General features: G+C 47.7%; 1 protein-coding gene, 1 long non-coding RNA gene and 1 pseudogene across 2 annotated transcripts; 2 read left to right on the top strand and 1 right to left on the bottom strand.

Moving 5' to 3' along the window:
• Positions 1-5,180: 5,180 nt before the first annotated feature.
• On the top strand, positions 5,181-6,731 carry LOC146177661 (uncharacterized). The gene is made up of 3 exons (XR_014701058.1): positions 5,181-5,737; positions 5,797-5,904; positions 5,989-6,731. It is a non-coding gene; the product is annotated as an uncharacterized LOC146177661 (long non-coding RNA).
• A 30-nt stretch (positions 6,732-6,761) lies between these two features.
• Positions 6,762-10,219, top strand: LOC146177662 (uncharacterized). Its single transcript, XM_084580528.1, has one exon. It carries the CDS (start codon positions 6,772-6,774, stop codon positions 7,864-7,866), a length of 1,095 nt encoding a protein of 364 aa, XP_084436654.1. The 5' UTR covers positions 6,762-6,771; the 3' UTR covers positions 7,867-10,219.
• Positions 10,220-13,984: 3,765 nt separating this feature from the next.
• On the bottom strand, positions 13,985-17,048 carry LOC146177663 (uncharacterized; annotated as a pseudogene).
• Between the last annotated feature and the right edge of the window lie 2,664 nt (positions 17,049-19,712).

The raw sequence follows: 19,712 nt of genomic DNA on the forward strand, positions 1-19,712 counted from the left end.
CTCCCTTCCCCGGCGGGGCAGTCTGTTACGTTTCTCCACCGAGAAGTGGGACAGCTGACGCGGCCACCGCATAGCAACAGGCAGAACCGCGAGCGGATCGGCCATTTCGACGCCGTTCATCGGCCGCGCAACGCTTCCTCCCGCCGACAAGTCTCAGCGTGTTCCTGCCACGCGCCAAATGTGTGTGCGTGCGTGTGTGTGCAAAAGCTGGCCAAGCCTGGAGCTCGAGGGAAAGTGCGTCGCCCTCTCCTGTCTGCAGGAGGTGGAGGAGATGAGGTCGGAACACCTGCGATTGAGTCATTCGTCGTGAACCAACATGTTTGGCTCTCCCTTTCCTGTGAGGGTTTACCCTTTCCCTGTGAACGGGAAAACCTATAAAAAGCAGCGGCCGACTCCGCTGGGACAGAGACTACTTTGACGCGCCGTTGAGACGACGCTGGACACCAGCTGTGTGAGAGTGTCTGTATTCTCTCCGGGTCAGCTTCTGTGCCCGTATCTTCCCGATGTTGTAGTAAAGGTTGTTTCGTTAGAAAACGCCTCGTCTTTGCTGGCACCTTTGATGCCGTCCGCCGTCCACGGAGCCGCCAGGCCAACGCTACCAAGGGGCCGCGCGCCGAACCTAACAACTGGTGGCAGCGGTACGCTACCCCGGCACTCGCGATCCCCAAACGTAACAGCGGTTGTAATTAGCGCAAGTGGGGTTCTTTTACAGCGCAGAGACCAGTCCCTGCCCTTATTAAATCAGCATCTTCCAGAAAAACGGAGGCACCTCTGCAAGGTTGGAGGTATAAAAAATTGCGGGGGTTAAAGCATGTCTTGAATCAATGAATGAATAAATGAAAAACTTTATTTAGACAAAGGGAATTCTCCCGGCGTGGGTGGGGCCCTCAGTCCAGCGCCCCAGTTGCCTTTGCCGTCTTGCGCGCTCTGTCGATCTACTTGAGCTGGTCATCAGGCGTCGACCAGGACAGCGCAGCCTCCCACTGTTCCGGTGTTGGTGTAGTGTTTATTGGCGCTACCTGTGTTTTTTGACACACCCATGTAACATGGCAGAGTGTAGGGGGTTCCCCACATATTAGGTATTTATTCTCATATGTTGTGGGATGGATTTTACTGAGTAGATTCAGGTTGGGGTGTGTGTTAGTCTGTAGCTGTCTCCAGGCAACCGACTGCTCTCTATTAAGGTCTTCGTGGGGAGGTGGGTAGATCCTCCTTATGGCTCTTTGATGTTCAAGGATGGCTCCATAGCGTGAATGCGTCCAGTTCCCCGTCGTTGTGCGCTTCCCGGCAATGCGTCGGCACGTTGGCTACCTTTGACAGTCTCATGGCCTGTTGTCCACGTTATGAAGCATTTCGAAAAGGTGATTTTTTCTTGCCTTGAGTACGCGGATAGCCACAGTGCATATGCGTCCGCTGCTATACCTTCTGCATGCTTCTTGCGAGTCCGTAATTATTTGCGTAGTAGCCTCCTCGCCCTGGTGGGTGAGAGTGATTGCCGCTTCCTCAGCCTCGAGAATGCTGCTTTTGATCGAGGCGCATTTGATTTCACTAAGCTGGTGATCAACTACGCTGGCTACCGCTCCGTATTGTTATTTGTATGTGGTCGCGTCGACGTACAATATTGTCACGTAGTCGTTTATGCCCGTAACCAGAAGGTTGGTTTTTAATAGGGGGTTGACCTAGCAGGCACAGGAGAGCAGGTCCAGAGCACCGAGTGACAGCAGGCGACTTCAGCTTCTTCTCGAACGCCACGAGGCCAGTTCTTCGAGTCCACGCACGAGACTCTCGATGAGCAGCCGCCTAGCGGCTGTTGTTGCACGCGCTACATTACCCCCCTCTCTAAACAAAAATAAACGTCAACTTGATGAATTCGACAGCAGATAGAAAAAAAAATAAAGCAAGAAACATGCGGTAAGCGGTGCGCTAATTTTCTCGCGAAAAGTACGGCTTCATGCGCACGACATGGACAACCTCGGATTTCTGCTGGCGACGAGCAGAAGAAAAGCCGTCCGGAAGCACTTCGTACGTGACGTCGCTCAGCTTACGGAGCACTTTGTATGGGCCAAAGTCCTGCTTCAGAAGTTTTTCGGATAGTCCCCAACGTCGAATCGGACTCCAGAGCCACCCTCTGTCGCCCGGTTCGAAAGTCAGTACACGGTGGCGGTGATCGTAACACTGGGCGTCTCGACCTTGCTGGTTCCGGATGCGTGCCCTCGCCAGCTGTCGCGTTTTTTCTGCGCGTTGAGTGAACTCCTCGGCGAAACTTTCGAGGTCACGGCCGTCGTAGGGCAACATGGCTTCGAGCATTGTCGAAACTTCGCGGCCATACAATAAACAGAACGGCGTCATTTGCGTTGTTTCCTCCTGCTCTGTGTTGTACGCTAAGGTGACGTACGGCAGGACGTCATCCCACGACCGATGTTCAACATCCACGTACATGGACAACATGTCGGCGAGAGTTTTGTTCAGACGTTCTGTTAAGCCATTAGTTTGTGGATGGTAGGCGGTTGACCTGCGATGGGTAGTGCCGCTTAGTTGCATGACAGATTCCAGTAGCTTGGCAGTGAAAGCAGTGCCTCGGTCCGTTATTATAACTGTCGGGGCGCCGTGCCTCTGGACGATGCGTTCGATGAAAAATTTCGCTGCCTCGATTGCTGTACCGTGCTGGAGAAGCTTCGTTTCAGCGTAACGCATGAGGTAATCTGTAGCGACAATTATCCACCTGTTGCCCGAAACAGAAATTGGAAAAGGACCCGAAAGATTCATGCCGACTTGTTCGAATGGGTATCTTGGGACTTGAACAGGATGCAGTAAACCGGCCGGTTTCACAGGCGGTGTTTTCCGTCATGTTCTCATGTAATGCCGTACTGCGGCCGCAAGGTTTGGCCAGTAATAACTTTTCTTAATTCGGGCCAGAGTACGAGCATACGCCAGGTGACCCGCGGTGGGCTCGTCATGACATGCCTGTAAGATTTCTTCGCGAAGAGAATGCCATGCCTGTAAGATTTCTTCGCGAAGAGACTCTGGTATGACGAGGAGGTAATCTCTTCCCGTCGGAGCGAAGTTGATCTCGTATAAAACATTGTTTCGCATTCAAAACGATAAATGCGTTCTGGCGAAGAGACGGGGAACGTCTGTAGTGCGCGCTTCCAGAAAATCAATAAGTGGTGCGAGATTCGGGTCGTCACGTTGCTGCTGCGAAACAGTTAGCGCGTCGACGGCTGCGATAAGGGGTAAGTCTGGTTCTTCGTCTTCCCGCGCAGCCTCGACAGGTGAACGGGGCAAGCAGTCAGCGTCGTCGTGCTGACGTCCAGACTTATACACGATGGTCATGTCGAACTCCTGTAGCCGTAAACTCCATCATGCAAGGCGTCCGGAGGGGTCTCGCAAGTTTGTTAACCAGCACAGAAAATGGTGGTCACTCACAACCCGAAAGTGCGGGCCATAAAGATAGGATCGAAATTTCATCACCGCCCATACAACAGCCAGACATTCTTTTTCGGTGGTGGAATATTTCGATTCGGCACGGGACAAAGTCCGGCTGGCGTATGCGATACCTCGCTCGGCACCGTCTTGCCACTGGACGAGTACAGCGCCTAGACCCACGTTGCTGGCATCTGTGTGGATCAGAGTCCCGGCATTCGCATCGAAATGGGCAAGCACAGGTGTTGTCTGCAAGCGGTGCCGTAACTCGTCGAATGCCTTTTGCTGTTCGTCCGTCCAGGTGAAGGTGACATCATCCCGTTTGAGACGTGTCAACGGAGCGGCGATGCGTGAAAAGCTGTCAATAAACCTGCGGTAATAGGTGCAGAGGCCCAAGAAACGGCGAACTCTCTTCTTGTTACATGGAGTAGGCAATTTGGTGACGGCTGTTGTTTTAGCGGGATCGGGACGAACTCCTCGGTGGCTGACGACGTGGCCCAAGAACAGGAGCTCTTCATAGCCAATGTGACACTTTTGTGGTATTCTCATGAGTCCGGCAGATCTGATAGCCCGTAGCACAGCGGAGAGACGTTGTAGGTGTTCCTCGAACGTTGGTGAAAACACAACAACGTCGTCCAGGCAGACTAGACACATCTGAAATTTAACTCCAGATAGAACTGCGTCCATCATTCGCTGAAATTTCGCTGGAGCGGAGCACAATCCGAAAGGTAGGACTTTGAATTCATAAAGTCCATCGGGAGTGACAAACGATGTCTTCTCGCGATCACGTTCATCGACCGTAAGGCCGCAGTGAAAAGCGGCTCGCACGTGAAGTCGAGCTGGCGGTCGAACCCCCCACACGCCGAGGACAAGGAGCGAGCGCTGTTGTTTATTTTGTTCTCTTCTTGTGCGCTGTTTGTTTTCTTCTTGGGCGCTGAATGCGCCCCGCGGGGCGCGCGGGAGGCTTGGTTTGTTTCGTCCCTTCGCCCCGAGGCGTCGGCAAGAAGCGAACGGCAGACGCGTCCTTATCAGCCGGGAACAACAGCGGCACGCTTCTGCGAACCACTTTACGGCCGGCTCGTCCAGCGATCTCCCGCCGTGGCGCCAAGCATGGGTGCAGGGAGACGCCGTTAATGAAGCCTTTTGCACTGCCACAAGCGCTCATTAAATGTCGTGCAGAAGGCGACAATAGGCGCGACCCTTGGCCCTCCCGAGTAGCGAATCAGCCCAGCGGGCTCCCGCTGTGTCGCGAGACATCGGGTCCGAGCAACGGCGACTGTACACTGCTCTGGGACAGTGCCGCCCCCCCCCCCCCCTTTCCTCGAATGGGACGGCTGGGAGGCCTAGTCTCCAGATCCCCCGCGGCGTTTCTTTCACAAAGGCGTTAGCTGCAAGGTCGCGTCGCGAACACGCCGGGGAGAGGAGGGAAAGACAGGCGCCGTGTGAGAGGGTTTCGGGACCAGCGAGTGGAGAGAGTGTGTGTTTTGAATGTTGTATTTTTATTTGGCGTAATTCAGGACCTGGGTCCAAGATTATTCCCAACCCACTGGGGTTGTGGCATGTTTTTCAATAATTTGTCTGCTTTATTTTCGGGGCGGATCACCTAAGGTGACCGCCCTGGGGTCTTTGTTGATGTTTGTCATCAAAAAGCGGTCCTCGAACCATGTTTGGCAGTCAAGATTGAGGCTCCGTGCTTAGCACGTATTTAGAGTCCCTAAGCTTTAACCGAAATGCTCGGTAGAAACGTAAGGGCAATGCACCATTTCGGAAATCGCAGCGCCGCGAAAAAACCTAGCGGGCGCGCGACGCATTATGGGAAAAGTGAGCGAACGCCGACCGACCGCCCGTCTTTCCTGCCTCCTGCGTTCGCATAGCTGCGGTGTGTGTGTGTACGTGCTTCGATTGCTTTAAGATTTCGTGTATTTTTTGGTGGTGGGCGGTTGCAGGTGCGTTATATAAAGTGTTACGTGCCTGTGGGTTACTTAGTGGCCGCTGCCACTACTGCGCGCGATGTCGTCGAAGTGCCGAGGCGGTGGTCAGACTTGTTGTGTGCCTGGCTGCGACAACAACACGCTGAAAGACAAGAACGTTTCATTTCACGCGTTCCCTGCAAATGAAAAAGAAAAAAAGGAGTGGGTGAGAAGAATCAACCGCCAGGGAAGTGCTGGTCGCTTCTCTTTGTGGCAACCTTCTAAGCACCACCGGATCTGCGGAGCTCACTTCAACGCAAGTGGACGCCGTGGCTATATGGACCGGTTGCCGACAATTTTCCCTCATAAAGTCATCAGTCAACTATCTCCTTCCTTTAATACCGGTAAATATATATATTCAGGCGGTTATCGCATATTATCATTACTGCCAAATCTCTTCCAGTCGCGAAACGCAAGAAGACGAGCTCCCAAACTGCCTCTGCCAGCCCTGTGCTCGTCCTGAACGAGTTGGAGATCGGCTACGTAGTTGACGTGCCCCAATGCGATCAACGTAAGAGACGCTTTAACTGTGCCATATTTTTTCTGAGGCTTCGATTTTGTGTGTTCGCATTTTCATCAAAGCGTTTGTACGCAGAGAGCGACGTAGTTTCCCAGGAGCCCACCCAGCTGACCTTCGGTGCACCGGCTTCGTCTCGCACGGAAACAGGTTAGTGATGGTTCAAAATTCTCACTTTCTCCATTCCACTATGAAAACTTATTTTTCGCATTTAACGGACCCCTATCGCGCCCACTCATTGTGAGGTCCACGGGTGCTGTGGCGACCGGTATATTAATAAATGGACCAAACTTTTTTCCCGCGAAGCCAGTTTTTCGCAAGCTTTTGCAGCTAGCCATGGGAAGTCTACATGTTATGAGTTGCATAACCTCATGTATTCTGTGACATGTCATCAGTGATTTGTACCGTGCATGTGTTATTACTTCAGCGAGTTTTCTGATAAACGCGGTACCTCTTCCACCAGTGCACGCATTGTGAAACTTACCCATTTCATTTCTTTCACCGCGACATTATTCCCTTCACCACAGCTTGTAAAAATGACACAAAAGTCAGGCTATCCAAATGCATATACAGTGTAGATTTGGCTGATGTGCTGGGTGCATGAAACCTATGGTTCCATGCTGGTTGGTAAGCTGCTTGCACAGGTGGATCAGTGGAGTGAAAGAGAGTTGGGCTCTATGGCTTTGTCATCCTAGTTCTTTGTTGTCTGTATATCAGTGTAAGCTGAGAGCAAGGGTTCAGAACACACATTGTGGGCTGAAGTGACTATTTCAAGCCCTGAAATCTGTATTAAAGCACGGCCTAACTGTTCGCAAATCAATAAACAGTTTTTATTTTCTAGGTTCCGAGCATTCATACTCCATGGGGCCTCCAGACACAGCATCTGCTGCCGCACTAAGGAAAGTCAACCACCTTCTCGAAGTATGTGGAAAACTGGAGCATGAAAATAACTTGCTTCGAAAAGAGAAATCTGTGCTCCAGAAAACGGTTGAGGATCTGGAGGCTCAGTTGCACCATGTGAAAGTTGAGGCGCTTAAAGAGAAGCTAAAAACAAAAAACCTTGTCTCAAAAGTTCACGGTTTTGTTTCAGATCAAAAGCGACTAGTGTTTTATACAGGGTTTAACTCCTTTGAAAAATTTGATGCGTTTCTGGAACATGTTGAAGGCATGTACCAGACACTGAAAACAGGTGCTGGCAGGCCACCAGCACTGAAAATGAAAGAACAGGTCATTGCAGTGCTTTGCAGGCTCCGGGTTGGGTTACTGGAGCAGGATTTGGCATATCGCCTGAAAGTGTCTGTGTCAACCGTGAGTGCAATGTTCACATTTTGGGTAAATTTTTTGTTTGAAATGTTAATCCAGATACCAATGTGGCCATCCCGTAACACAGTGGACATGTTCATGCCAGACAATTTTAAAGAATTGTACCCATCGACACGCATTGTACTGGACTGCACAGAAATTTTTATCGAGAACCCGTCTGATTACAGTACGCAAAGCGACACTTTCAGCTCGTACAAAGGACACAACACTGCAAAAGGACTCATTGGCATCACTCCAAACGGCTTCGTTTCTTTCGTGTCAAATCTTGCACCTGGGAGACTTTCCGATCGAGAAATCACGAGACACAGTGGCCTCTATGAGTTGCTCGAGGAAGGGGACAGCGTAATGGCGGATAGAGGATTCCTCATTGAAGATGACCTCCGTCAGCTTGGAGTCGAATTAAACATGCCACCTATGTTGAATGGCCGCTCGCAGTTGTCACTGGCAGATGAGATAGCAACACGGCAGATAGCGAGTTTGCGAATTCATGTTGAGCGTGTCATCAGGGAAGTTAAAAACTTCAGAATACTCCGTGCTGTCTTTCCTAATGTTATGGCAGAGAAGCTGAACAAGATATGGAAAATTTGTTGTTATCTCAATAATTTCATGCATGAGCCCATTCTAAACCGATGAGCGATGGTAGTGTTCTTAATGTTTTGTATGTTATGCATGATCTACTGTAATGCAGGGGTGCTCAAACTCTTTAGCCTTCTCATTTGAAGACCAAATCATTTCGCTAAAATGCAGTCGGCTTCTAACATGTTTCATTTGTGTTCTGGCCAGCTTTGGTCACGGAGCCTGTCTTGAAAATATTTGTTTTATGGGGGATTAACGTCCGAAAGCGACTCAGGCTATGAGAGACGCCGTAGTGAAGGGCTCAGGAAATTTCGATCACCTTAGGTTCTTTAACGTGCACTGACATCGCACTGTACACTGGCCTCTAAAATTTTGCCTCCATCGAAATTCGACCGCTGCGGCTGAGGCTTGAAAAGGTGCTGGCCGACATATGTAAAAGGGGTATGCAAGCTGCGCAGCACATGAACAAGTACTTAAATTCTGTTATGACTGACTGTATAGTGAGATAGCTGTAAGCAGCTACAGCATTAGTCCCAAAATAACTGGCTAAAGTGGATGAAGACATGCATGAACATAGGTGCTTGGGGATTCTAGGAACTGTTCCAAGAACCCCTAGAGTTCCCCAAAATGCAGTTTGAGAATCCCTGCTGCAGTGCAAGGCATCGAACTTGCACTGAATTACACTATTTCATGTACAGCAGACTAGAGGAGCCTTTCTTTCTCTGCTGAAGTAAATCTGAAGTCAATGTACAGGCTATATAGAGCTGCAACGCCTTATTTCTCTGTCGGTGTTGTGCAAATGATTTGAGCATAGATTGTGGCAGTACTATATCCAAGTCATGACTGGAAACGAAATCACCAGTCTCATTGCTGATCTACACAGACAAGATGGAAAGTTGGTGTTTGCAGCCATTGTCTTTTCTACGACAGATTGTCTTTCCTAACTTTTTGGAATGAAATCTGTAAAGTGAATTTCACTTTGTCATTTTTACATGTGTTAGTGATGTACTCATTTTAAAAAAAAGTGATATGTATTGTATATATGTGTACTGTATATGTAAAAAATTTGTACATGTATGCGAGTATTTCATGGCACTGAAATTTGAAAGCTTTATTACCAACTCTCATGTAATGTCTTGCATGGAATCCTTCAGAAAGAACTTATATCAGCTACAATACCCGAGATGCAACAGATTTGAGCTTGTCGTCAAAGAAGTGCGAGCTCAGTGCTACTCGAAACTTGTGCATTAACCCCTCAAAGCAGAGATTAAGTATGCTGAATCTGCACCTTGGGCACTGTCTATGACGGCACATTGATTTACTGTAAAGCATAAGCCTTCATTGGTTCACTTCACATATGTTACAAGTCGTACCGAGTGCAAGAGTATCTACAATACGGACAACACACTTGTCACTTTGCAAAGATTTTGCTTGCAACTTTCATTGCGGTTTCCTTACAGAGACCAATGTGAAGTATGTAGCTGCCCATGTGCTTGTGACTGTAGCTGTGTTCCTAGTGACTGGAAGGTGGGCAAGGTGGTTCCCCTGCACAAGTCTGGGGACAAACATTCTCCTAATAACTACCGACCCATTTCACTTACTAGCATCCCATGTAAGATCATGGAACATGTCATCTGCTCTCATCTCGCCAATTTTCTTGAATCAAATTCGTTCTTCAGTCATTCCCACCACGGGTTTCGTAAAACATTCTCATGCGAGACTCAGCTTCTATGCTTGTCACAAGACCTTCATTTCATTCTTGACCGGGGTTCCATAGCAGGCTGTATATTCCTCGATTTCTCCAAAGCTTTCGATAAAGTTTCTCACCAATTACTACTTTTCAAATTAAGTAACCTCAAACTCGACCCTAGCATCGTTTCGTGGCTTGAGTCTTTCCTCACTAACCGTTCTCAATACGTGACAGCAAATAAATGGAACTCTCGTTCCTCTCCAGTGGGCGCAGGCATTCCCCAGGGCTCCGTACCAGGGCCCCTACTTTTTCTAATTTATATTAATGATTTGCCTAACACCATTGCTTCTTCTGTGTGTCTCTTTGCTGACGATTGTGTAATTTACCGTGAAATTAACAGTGACTCTGACATTTCTGTTCTTCAGTCTGATATTAACCAAGTTTCAGAGTGGTGTAAATTATGGCACATGAAGCTTAACATTAACAAGTGCAAACATATGCGTATTTCTCGTCGTAACAATGAAGTAGCTAATTACAACCTCAATAATACTCCTCTTGAAACTGTGTCTTCGTATAGATACCTTGGTGTGCACATAACTTCTAATCTTTCTTGGAATCTGCATGTGGAATCTATTACTAACAATGCTAACCGCATGTTGGGGTACCTGCGCCGAAACTTTAACCTTTCTTTTAGTTCAATAAAACTGCTTCTTTATAAAACCCTTGTTCGTCCCCTGGCCTTGCATCTCTAGAATCTGAAATCGAATCTGTTCAAAACCGCGCGTCACGTTTTATACTTTCCAACTATAACCGTAACTCCAGTGTTACCGTTATGAAAACAACATTATCATTGCCACCGCTTTCACTACGCAGAAATATTTCCCGCTTATGTCTATTTCACAAAATCTATTACCACAATCCTGCCCTTAAGAGCCGGCTACTAACTACCCCCACATATGTTTCAGGTCGCATTGATCATCTTCACAAAGTAGGTGTTCCGTCATGTCGTACTAAACACACCTCTTGTTCTTTCGTTCCAAACACTTCTGTCAGTTGGAACCACCTTCCTAGGCACATTGCTGATATTACGGACCCAAATTCTTTTAAGACTGCCGTATGTAATCTATATTTATAAATGGTAGTCAAATGTTTTTGTTCGTTTTCGGTGACATTGTTGACTGTCGGAAATGATTTTTTTTTGTCTCACCTGCTTTTCTCTTTTTTTTTCCGCCAATACTTTTTTTTTTTTTGATCACTTTTCGCCGTGTTATTGTTTCTCCTATGATGCTTTATGCTGCACTGTACCCTGTACCAATGTATCTTTCCCACTCCCCTCTTTAATGCCTTCGGGCCCTGAGGGTATATGAATAAATAAATAAATAAATAAAAGGCTTTCTTACAAAGAAAGGCTCTTGTATTGCACAGCTCACTTAAACATCTTGTGCCAATATATTTTAAGAGCATAACACAAAAGCATGCTAAGCAATGCATCTCTATGTATAAGCACGTTGCAGAAAAATTTTTTTAATACAGTCTTGTTCAAACATAAGTGTAACGAAATAAATAACTTCAATTATCAAAATCTCAAGCAACTCCGTTGGTGTGAAAAAATGAACAAAACATTGCAATGCGTGACATTATGCAAGAGGTATTTGTGTTCTTAACAATTAGTAGTTAGGCTTTCCTACTAGCCTCACTACGGTGCTGAGCTCTGGTTTGGTTTGAGAGGTTATTGGGTTATGCCATGATCATTCTTTTTGGTGCTTTGAATTCCCTACAATTAGATGGTGGGTCAATGAAATTGGTTCAAAAGTGTAGTGGAGTCCATTAATCACAGAAGAGGATGCACAGCTAAATGACAGTTTGGAGAACAAGAGTGCATGCATCTTCCAGGATACTGCTTCCATTTTGAATGTAAAATTTTAGATGCAGCACCTACCGAGCACTCGCTTGTAATTTGGCTACTTTTATGCGCACATGGGAGTTTTTTTCCTACCTATTACGTTTAAAAAACAAAATGTTGCTTTGAATCAAGAATATATAGTATGTAATGTGGCAGTCTTACAAAATACAATAACAAAAAAGAAGTACGCAAAACTGTCTTGACGCCTTAAGTGCAGAAATGAAGAAAGCCAAGCAACCAATATGAGCATATAAACTGTGCACCTCCCAAAGAACGTATTTCTGCAAGGAAGAAAGAAGGACTTTCATATGTTTCTGAAGTGCTGGTTCCAAATGAGCAATAATGATGAAGCAAAAACAAACTGTTAAATTAATGATCTCAATACACTCATTTTGCATCGAATGAAGTGCTGGTTCCAAATGAGCAATAATGATGAAGCAAAAACAAACTGTTAAATTAATGATCTCAATACACTCATTTTGCATCGAAGCATATACATCAGCTTGCAAGTACATAGTAAAACCTTGCACAAGAATTACCTTTCTTACGGCAACAAGTCATCCTAAAAAGTACAAATACTACGCCAGACACAAAATCAAAATGTTCACAGATTTCGCTTGCACAGCAATGATTGCAGTACACAAGCAAGAACTTGCACACAACTCTCAATCACAGCTACACAGCAAGTAGACATACTGAACCTGTGTATGCCAACTAGCAACTAACCGCCGCATTTGCAAATTCTTCTTTGATTTTATATAGAAGATGAAAGTAACCATGAGAAAACATGGTGTGAACAGAATTAAACATCATATTTCAAATATAAATGACTATCATCAAGTCGGTAGTTTGCCCAAATTAACCACACGCGAACCTGCTAGACAGCAACACATCAATCAGTGCGTGTGTCCTGACATCCAGAAAGTGTAGCAGGAAGGATTTAACATGCAGGCACATGAACTTCATAGGATCAGGTAGCAGAACCTATACAGAGTCACACTCATGAATTCTAGCTCGTACAAATGACAAGAAAAAAAGCGTCGGGGACACCAAAACAAATGAAGCATAGGACGACTCGCACCAAAACGCAGACAGACAAGATGCGTCTACCTCCACAGTAGAGGGGCACATTGTTTGGCAGTGGTTTTGACACTCGCATTTCTAGACGTTAAATCCAAAGCCTCGACAGCTTTCCCTTCTTTCTATTTAGGTTTTCAGTACAAGGGGAGAAGGATGCCGCCAATAGAAAGTAACAAAAAAAAAGGTAAAGGAAGCACAGGGTCAGTGTAAACATGGTTCAGCAGTCCAAATCTCAGTCCTCCTTTCTTTAGACACAGCAGCACACAAAGTGAGAAACGATTTTTACATTCCATACTTCCGCTATGGGCACACAGTTGTCAAGGGCTCCAGACCAGATGAAACCATGTGAAGCCTATTATCACGCACAAAACTTTTTACATACAAGCATTTCTGCACCTTGCCTTGATCAAGATGTATCAAAGCGCCTGTGTACCAAATCAATTGATCTGTCTTCAGCAGAAGGACCCCACATCTTCCGAATCAAAGTGGCCGATCTGTTCATTAGAAGTTGCCGTTTTGTCTTTATTAGGCATGACACGAGACCACCAAAGAATGTCATCTCCGTCCGCAAAGAGTTAAGCATCCACCACGATGGCTCTGCGACTATGGAATTTGGCTGCTTGACCCAATGTCATGGGATGAAATCACAGACATGAAAGTCCCATTTTGGTGGAGGCAAAATATAATGTGCACATTAAAAATCCACGATGGTCAAAGCTGTTTGGGAGCCCTCCATCCCCATGTCCCTCGTTGCCTACAGGATGTTAAACCAGAAAAACGTAGGCTCGACTCAAAACATAGCAATGATGTGTGTCGAACCAAATCAGCTTTCACAATGTGATGACTGGATGAAGTAAAAAATAGAGCATTTAGAATTTAACTCACTACTACTTGAAGGCATTTCAGACAATGCTGAGTTCAGCTTCTCCTTACCCTTACAAGTGAGGTTGATAAAACAATTACCAAACTGTCAAGCTACAAGAGAAAATTGCGTGCAGTGAAAATGAATTAAATTCCAGATGTCGCATGAAACCTTGGCAAAACAGATGGAGAAGCTACAACGACTGTAAGGAAGGTGCGTGATGTTGCTACGCAGTGGCTACATTCTTTTCTTAGGAGTTTACCCGACAGACCAACGGACTTAATGAGCATTGATACCAAGACAAAACAGATGAACACAAACCTTAACCTCATCAGGCTGCACAGTGTTTCTCCTTCATCAAACCTGACTTTCAACTTTAAAGGTCGCACTGCTCCTATTGGCTAAACCTAAGCGCTTTCTTTTTATTACAAAATTATCGATGAGGAGTGATGCTCTGGTATTCAAAACACATTTGAAATGTGAAAATGCTCCTTCATAGTTAGGTTAGGTTAGCAAATGGAGGTGGGAAAATCAAGTGGCAGGAAACGACAGTGGACAAGGAATCCAAAAAATACCTTTCCTCTGTCTGCCAAGAGAGCACGACTTTCTTATCGACAAGCAACACGAGAAAAAAAGTTGGTTCAAAAAAAAAAATTCAGGCAAAGGACAAGGGAAAAATCACAAGGAAGGTAGCCGACAAATGTAGAGACAGGAACTTGGAGGACAAGGCAGCAAGACGTGTGGTGCTTGACATTTACTTTTTACACACAGATTAGTGGCACACACATTTAAATGGGTTGTGGCACAACGTGCACATCGCCATAACGATATTACGCAGAAAAACACTTTCTTCATGGAAAAAAATGCAATACAAGATATTTAAGAAACAAATATACATAAGTATGAACACATGCCAAAGCATGTTACGAGTCCGAGCATCTTTGTCCTGCAGACCAATGTAACATAAAATAAGTCATTGAAATTCACACACAAGCACAGTGCTCTTGGTAGTTCTTGTGACATTCCAGGAGACGTGGCAGCATTTTGGAAATCCAAAGCGAGCTGTCAAAAGTGATCCTCTGAAGAGTGCAGTCTGTGCCATTATCAACCACAAAATCACACCAGGAGAGTCCAGTCAAAGCCATTTGCCCCTGGACCTGGTAAAAGTACTTGTGCGTTGGTTTAAGAACTCCATTCTTCAGGTAGGGTGCCGTATTCACAGCATTTTCTAATTCCTCACCCCGTTCCTTGGCAGCTGAGAGGGTCTTAACTTCAAGGAGACCAAAATCTCCTCCCTGCTCTACAACACGGTCAGGCGTTGCACCAAGAACAGGGACACCAGGGTTGACGCACAACCCACAACAGTAAATCCTAACTGGGACCTTTTTCTTGTCTATGTAACGCTGCACGGCTGCATCTTCATTCCTTAAACCATCAGCCATGTATTTGGTCTGCATCTGGCTAGACCCGAACAACCTCTTAAAAAACTTCTCATCAGCTGGCTTCTTCCGTGACACCACATCTCCAAAGTGTGAAGCAGTCAGGCGCTTGGATCTCTCGAAGCTCCATGTTGAGAGCCGCTCTGCATCCTAGTCGCTTGCTCAAGGGCCCATGAGTCTTCTAAAGTAAGCTCACAGGAGCCGAACGTGTACCCAGCTGGCACATGCTCAACCCACAGGGCTTGCACCGGCAACCTGATTGGCATCTGGCTGAGAGCCTCCTCCTGACGTGTTCTTTTCACTTGTACGGGCTGAAAGTGGTTGTCCTCCAGCGTCTTGCATAGCATGGCGTTTGAAATATTTTTCTGTGTCTGATACATTCTCTTAATATGGTCTTCTGTTACTGTCAGAGAAACTGTGGTTTCTTGAGTTGCATACCTGCCAGCTTTCATTGGCATATGTTTCACAAAACGCAGTTTTGAGAACTCGCGTGTGTGCACGTTGGCCTTCTTTGCCCCAGTACCCCATGCTCTGGGTTTGTCTGTACACGACTGTGTGTCTTGCACGTAGGCTGCCCCAGAGCGCTTCAGGTCTAATACAAACCATAGAATTGCTACTACATGTTTACAAACACCTGCAGCTCCAGCCCGGCAGTTGCAGGTTCCTTCGTCCACAGTTCCATTTGACGAGAGCACAGCAGCAGTGTTATATAATTTTGCCAAAGAGAATGATGCCTCCACTGTTGCTTTAAGAAAAGTGGATCTGTCAGCCTTGCAAATAAGAACATTGTGCACCTTCTCTGCTTTGAACATCCTGTATCCGCTTACAGTATGCTTCTGAGCACCACGTGAATTCTGATGTGCCAAGATTCCTTGCTCTGAGAACCCATCTGGAACGTCTTTTAACTGTTTTGTCCATGGCCCTTTCGGTAGCCTTGCTTGGAGAGGAAGTGCATTATGAATGGCTTGCAGTGGTACCTGCAACATGGGTATAAGCAAGTGTCAAAATGTTTTCTTTGGCACTCCACATATAAACAGAGCATGGAAGCATACACAGCTGATCATGGCATCACCAATGCGATCTTGAAATAAAGTATTCATTCATTGTGTCTTGGTTACTTGTGGCAAGCATGCTTGAAAAGCAACGCTGAACCCATTTCATTTACTACGCGCGGTCGTGAAGAATGTTGCACAAGGACGGCCTCGGTAAACCACCAGCTAACTAAAACTCCGAGGCCGCCCAAGTACAAGGTACTGGCGCGTCCATGTTTTTCACGTTAGCAAAATATCCGCCGCAGTTTTTTTCGACCGCGTTCGCGTTACTTGTAGCCACCGAGGCACGTTCATATTTTGGCTGCGCCTATCTGCACTCCACGGTAGTAACAAATGGACACCGCGACCGAGATAGTACGAGCCGTCAAACTCGTTGAATATGGCACAGACAGCAACTACTATTTGTATCGCAAAAATATGCTCAGCTACACACAATGTAACAGTGCTTGTTGGTTCTGCTTCGCACTTGCTGCGTGCTATTCGAACAACACTATAGGCAAGAAAATGCGCTCGCACAAGCTAAGCACCAACTCAACTACTACTTTCTTCCAAGATGTACTCATTGAACGAATGCGCTGTCCGTTTCTTTCGACGATATACTTGTTTCAGACTCGTCCGTAGACTAAATAGCACGCTATAACCAAAAGATTGAATGGGCAGTGCGCGATAACGACGTATTTTGCTAAAATATAGCGCGTACATTCTCACAAGACTATGTCGCACTGTTGCAACAAACATGAATGCGTACGCTACGTACTACGCCTGCCGCCGGGACAGCCGCAGAAACTTTGAAGGTTCGCGACGGGCGACCAGTAAATAAATGCACTGTTAGCGCGCGCTTACCAGCAAAACACGCCTGCTAGCCGTAGGATCGCGCTCGTGCCTTCTGAAGCATAGCTAAAACTATACACTGGCACATGTGCGCGCTTCACGAGCGCTCACGTGCGAAAATACTCGCTTCGCGCTCGTAGCGTCGGCTGCAAAACCACAAAAAAAGTTGTACGGCAATGCAAAGATCACTTGCGCGGCGCAAGCATGCTACAAAAGCATTGCTAGCATCCCAAAAAAAAGTTTTGTTTACCTGCTTTTGCGCGACGTCCATGTCGAACCACTCCTGCGCCGGATCCTGCCCGGCAAGCCACGCTCACAATTCCCAGCCTGCTTTGCGGCGGTCGCGTAGGGGGCGCGCGCAACTTTCCGAAATGGTCCATTGTAGAGTGACTTCTCTGTGTGAGAGTCTATTTTGTTTTAAGTTACAGTTGTCTGTGTGACTGTTGTTACTGTAATTTACAGTTTGCCAATGTATACTATTTTTCTTCTGTAAATATAATTCTCCTTTTGACCATCATCTGATCATCGTCTACTGCTTCTTCACTGCCGAAAGACCACGTTTGGAGAGGCTTCAGCCGCTCCGAAGATTGGCAACGAATAAGCATAAAATTACTTCGACTTCGATCTGCCAGTAACCGCTCTTAAGATCAAGCGATGAAAAGTAACGCGTGTGGTGCAGCCGGTCTAATGAGTCATCAATGCGTGGCACCGGGTAGACGTCTTTTTTGTGACCTGATTGAGCTTACGGTAGTCCACACAGAACTTTAAACTTCCGTCTTTCTTCTTAACGAGGACAACAGGCGAAGCCTAGGGACTCCTCGATGGCTGTATGACACCGTCATTTAACATCTCGTCTACCTGTTTAGCTATGACTTCGCGTTCCCGCGGTGACACTCGTAGGGGTTCTGTCGGACTGGTTGGGTGCGGTCGTCGGTTATTATGCGGTGCTTGGTCAAGGGCGTCTGTTTAACCGCGGAAGCGGATGAGAAGCAGTCTTGAAACTGAAAGAGCAGTCCGACGAGTCTGTCCTCTGCCGATGATAGAGCGGGATTCACATCAGGGTCGATGTTGGGCGCTTAGCTGGCAGACGTGTTGGTCTCAAGAACAAAGCAGTCGTGGGCTGCTTCTGCGACAACTTCAAAGTAGGCTACCGTGGTGCCTTTAGCGGTGCGTTGGCGTTCGTTCCCGAAGTTCGTAATCAGCACGTGAGCTAGACCATTAGTCAGATGAACTATACCGCGTGCAACACAGACTCCATGATGTAACAGAAACTCTGTGTTCTGTTCGGCAACGCCGGGGGCACAGGACTGGTCGTCGCACCTGACTGTGACGAGAGCAGACGAACGTGGCGGCATAAATACATCCGCGTCAACGTTGCGTAAAGGTTCGCGGCGTCGTTCGGAGTTAGCGGTCGTCGTTGCAGGCGTCGAAAACGTGACAGTACGGCGAGGAACATTAATAATGGCCCCATGCTCACGTAAAAGGTCCATGCCGAGTATGAGGTCCTTGCAGCAGTGCAGCAGGATAACAAAGACGGCTACAAAGGCTGAATCGGCGATGGTTACTCAGGCAGTGCATCACCCGATCGGCGTCATAAGGTGACCACCAGCAGTACTAATTTGCGGCCCCAGCCATTCAGTTTTCACCTTGGGGAGCCTGTCTGCGAAATTCTTGCTTATTATTGAGAAGTCTGCTCCGGTGTTTACCAAAGCGGTTACTGGGTGTCCGTCGACGAGAACGGAAAAGTAGGCACTGACAACGTAATCGGCTTGAGGTTGATTTGGAGTTTCGGGTTCATGCGGCTGCGGAGGCATCGTAGTTACAGCATCGGGCTGAGTCGTCACGGGAGGGTATTCGGGACATTGATTCCGTTCGTCAGCAACCTGCCCCCCTGAGGTCGCCACCTTCAGTTTCCCCGGTGTGGGCTTGGCGAATGGCGCCTCGGCACATGATTAAACTCATGGCGGCCGGGTGACATGTAGCGCAAGGGAGAAGACTGTGTACTGTCGCTCGAAGAGGTTGCCCGGGTTGCCAGATATTCTTCGATTTCTGGAGGGCGTTCGCCGACCCGGGGACGCGGGGAATCACGAGCAAAACCCCGAAAAACGAGTTCACGGTATGGACAACGGCGGTACAAGTGGCCGGGGTCTCCGCAGTGGTAGCACAGCGGTCGTGAACGAGGAGTGCGCCAGACGTCTGCCTTCCGAACCGGTTGCTGCATGACAGGGCTCTGCTGGGATGGCGGCTGGTAGGGAGGCTGGTAGAATAGTGGCTGAGGAGCGGACGAGGCTCTGCTGGGATGGCGGCTAGTAGAAGGGTTGGTAGAACGGTGGCTGCAAAGTGGGCGGCGGCGGTGCTTCGAAACGGAGCTGTTGCACAGGAGGCCCTGCAGGCCGACGAAGAGCCGCTGCGTAGTTCATAGAACGTGGCTCCGACAGTGACTCAGGCGGTAAAAATGTTTGACGGATTTCTTCACGCACGGCTTCGGTGACAGCCGCGGCAGTCGAATCAGGTGATCCAAGATTGAACTTGAGGAGCTTCTCGCGATCTACCTCGCGGATCAGCTCACGCAGAGAGTGATCTTCAGTGGACCCGTTCAATGTGGCCACACTGCTGAAGGGCTGACCACAGGCAGACTCCGTGCGCCGGTATCGTTGCTGCATGGCTCGCTCAATAAAGGTAGCTTCATTGATGAAGTCCGCGACGGTTGAGGTGGACTGCGAACCAGGAACCAGACCAGCGATGAGGGGTCCTTTTACGCCCTGCATCAGGTGACGCAACTTCGCTGATTCCGTCATGTCGGGATCCGCCCATCGGCAAAGACGGGTCACGTCCTCGGCGAACTGGGCCACGCTTTCGTTAGGTAGTTGCACACGACCTTCTAGGAGGCGGCGTGCGCGATCACGGCGGCCGTGGCTGGCAAAGGTTTCCCGCAGAGCCGGGCTCCACTGATTAAATTGCGCCACTCGCTCGAACTGGTCGATCCAATCGTCGACATCTTCCCCAGTACTGCCATGGAAACTGGGGGGCGTACGAGGCTGCTGAA

This window comes from Amblyomma maculatum, chromosome 10 (assembly GCF_055883805.1).
Source record: "Amblyomma maculatum isolate TAMU_Amacu chromosome 10, ASM5588380v1, whole genome shotgun sequence".
NCBI lineage: Eukaryota > Metazoa > Arthropoda > Arachnida > Ixodida > Ixodidae > Amblyomma > Amblyomma maculatum.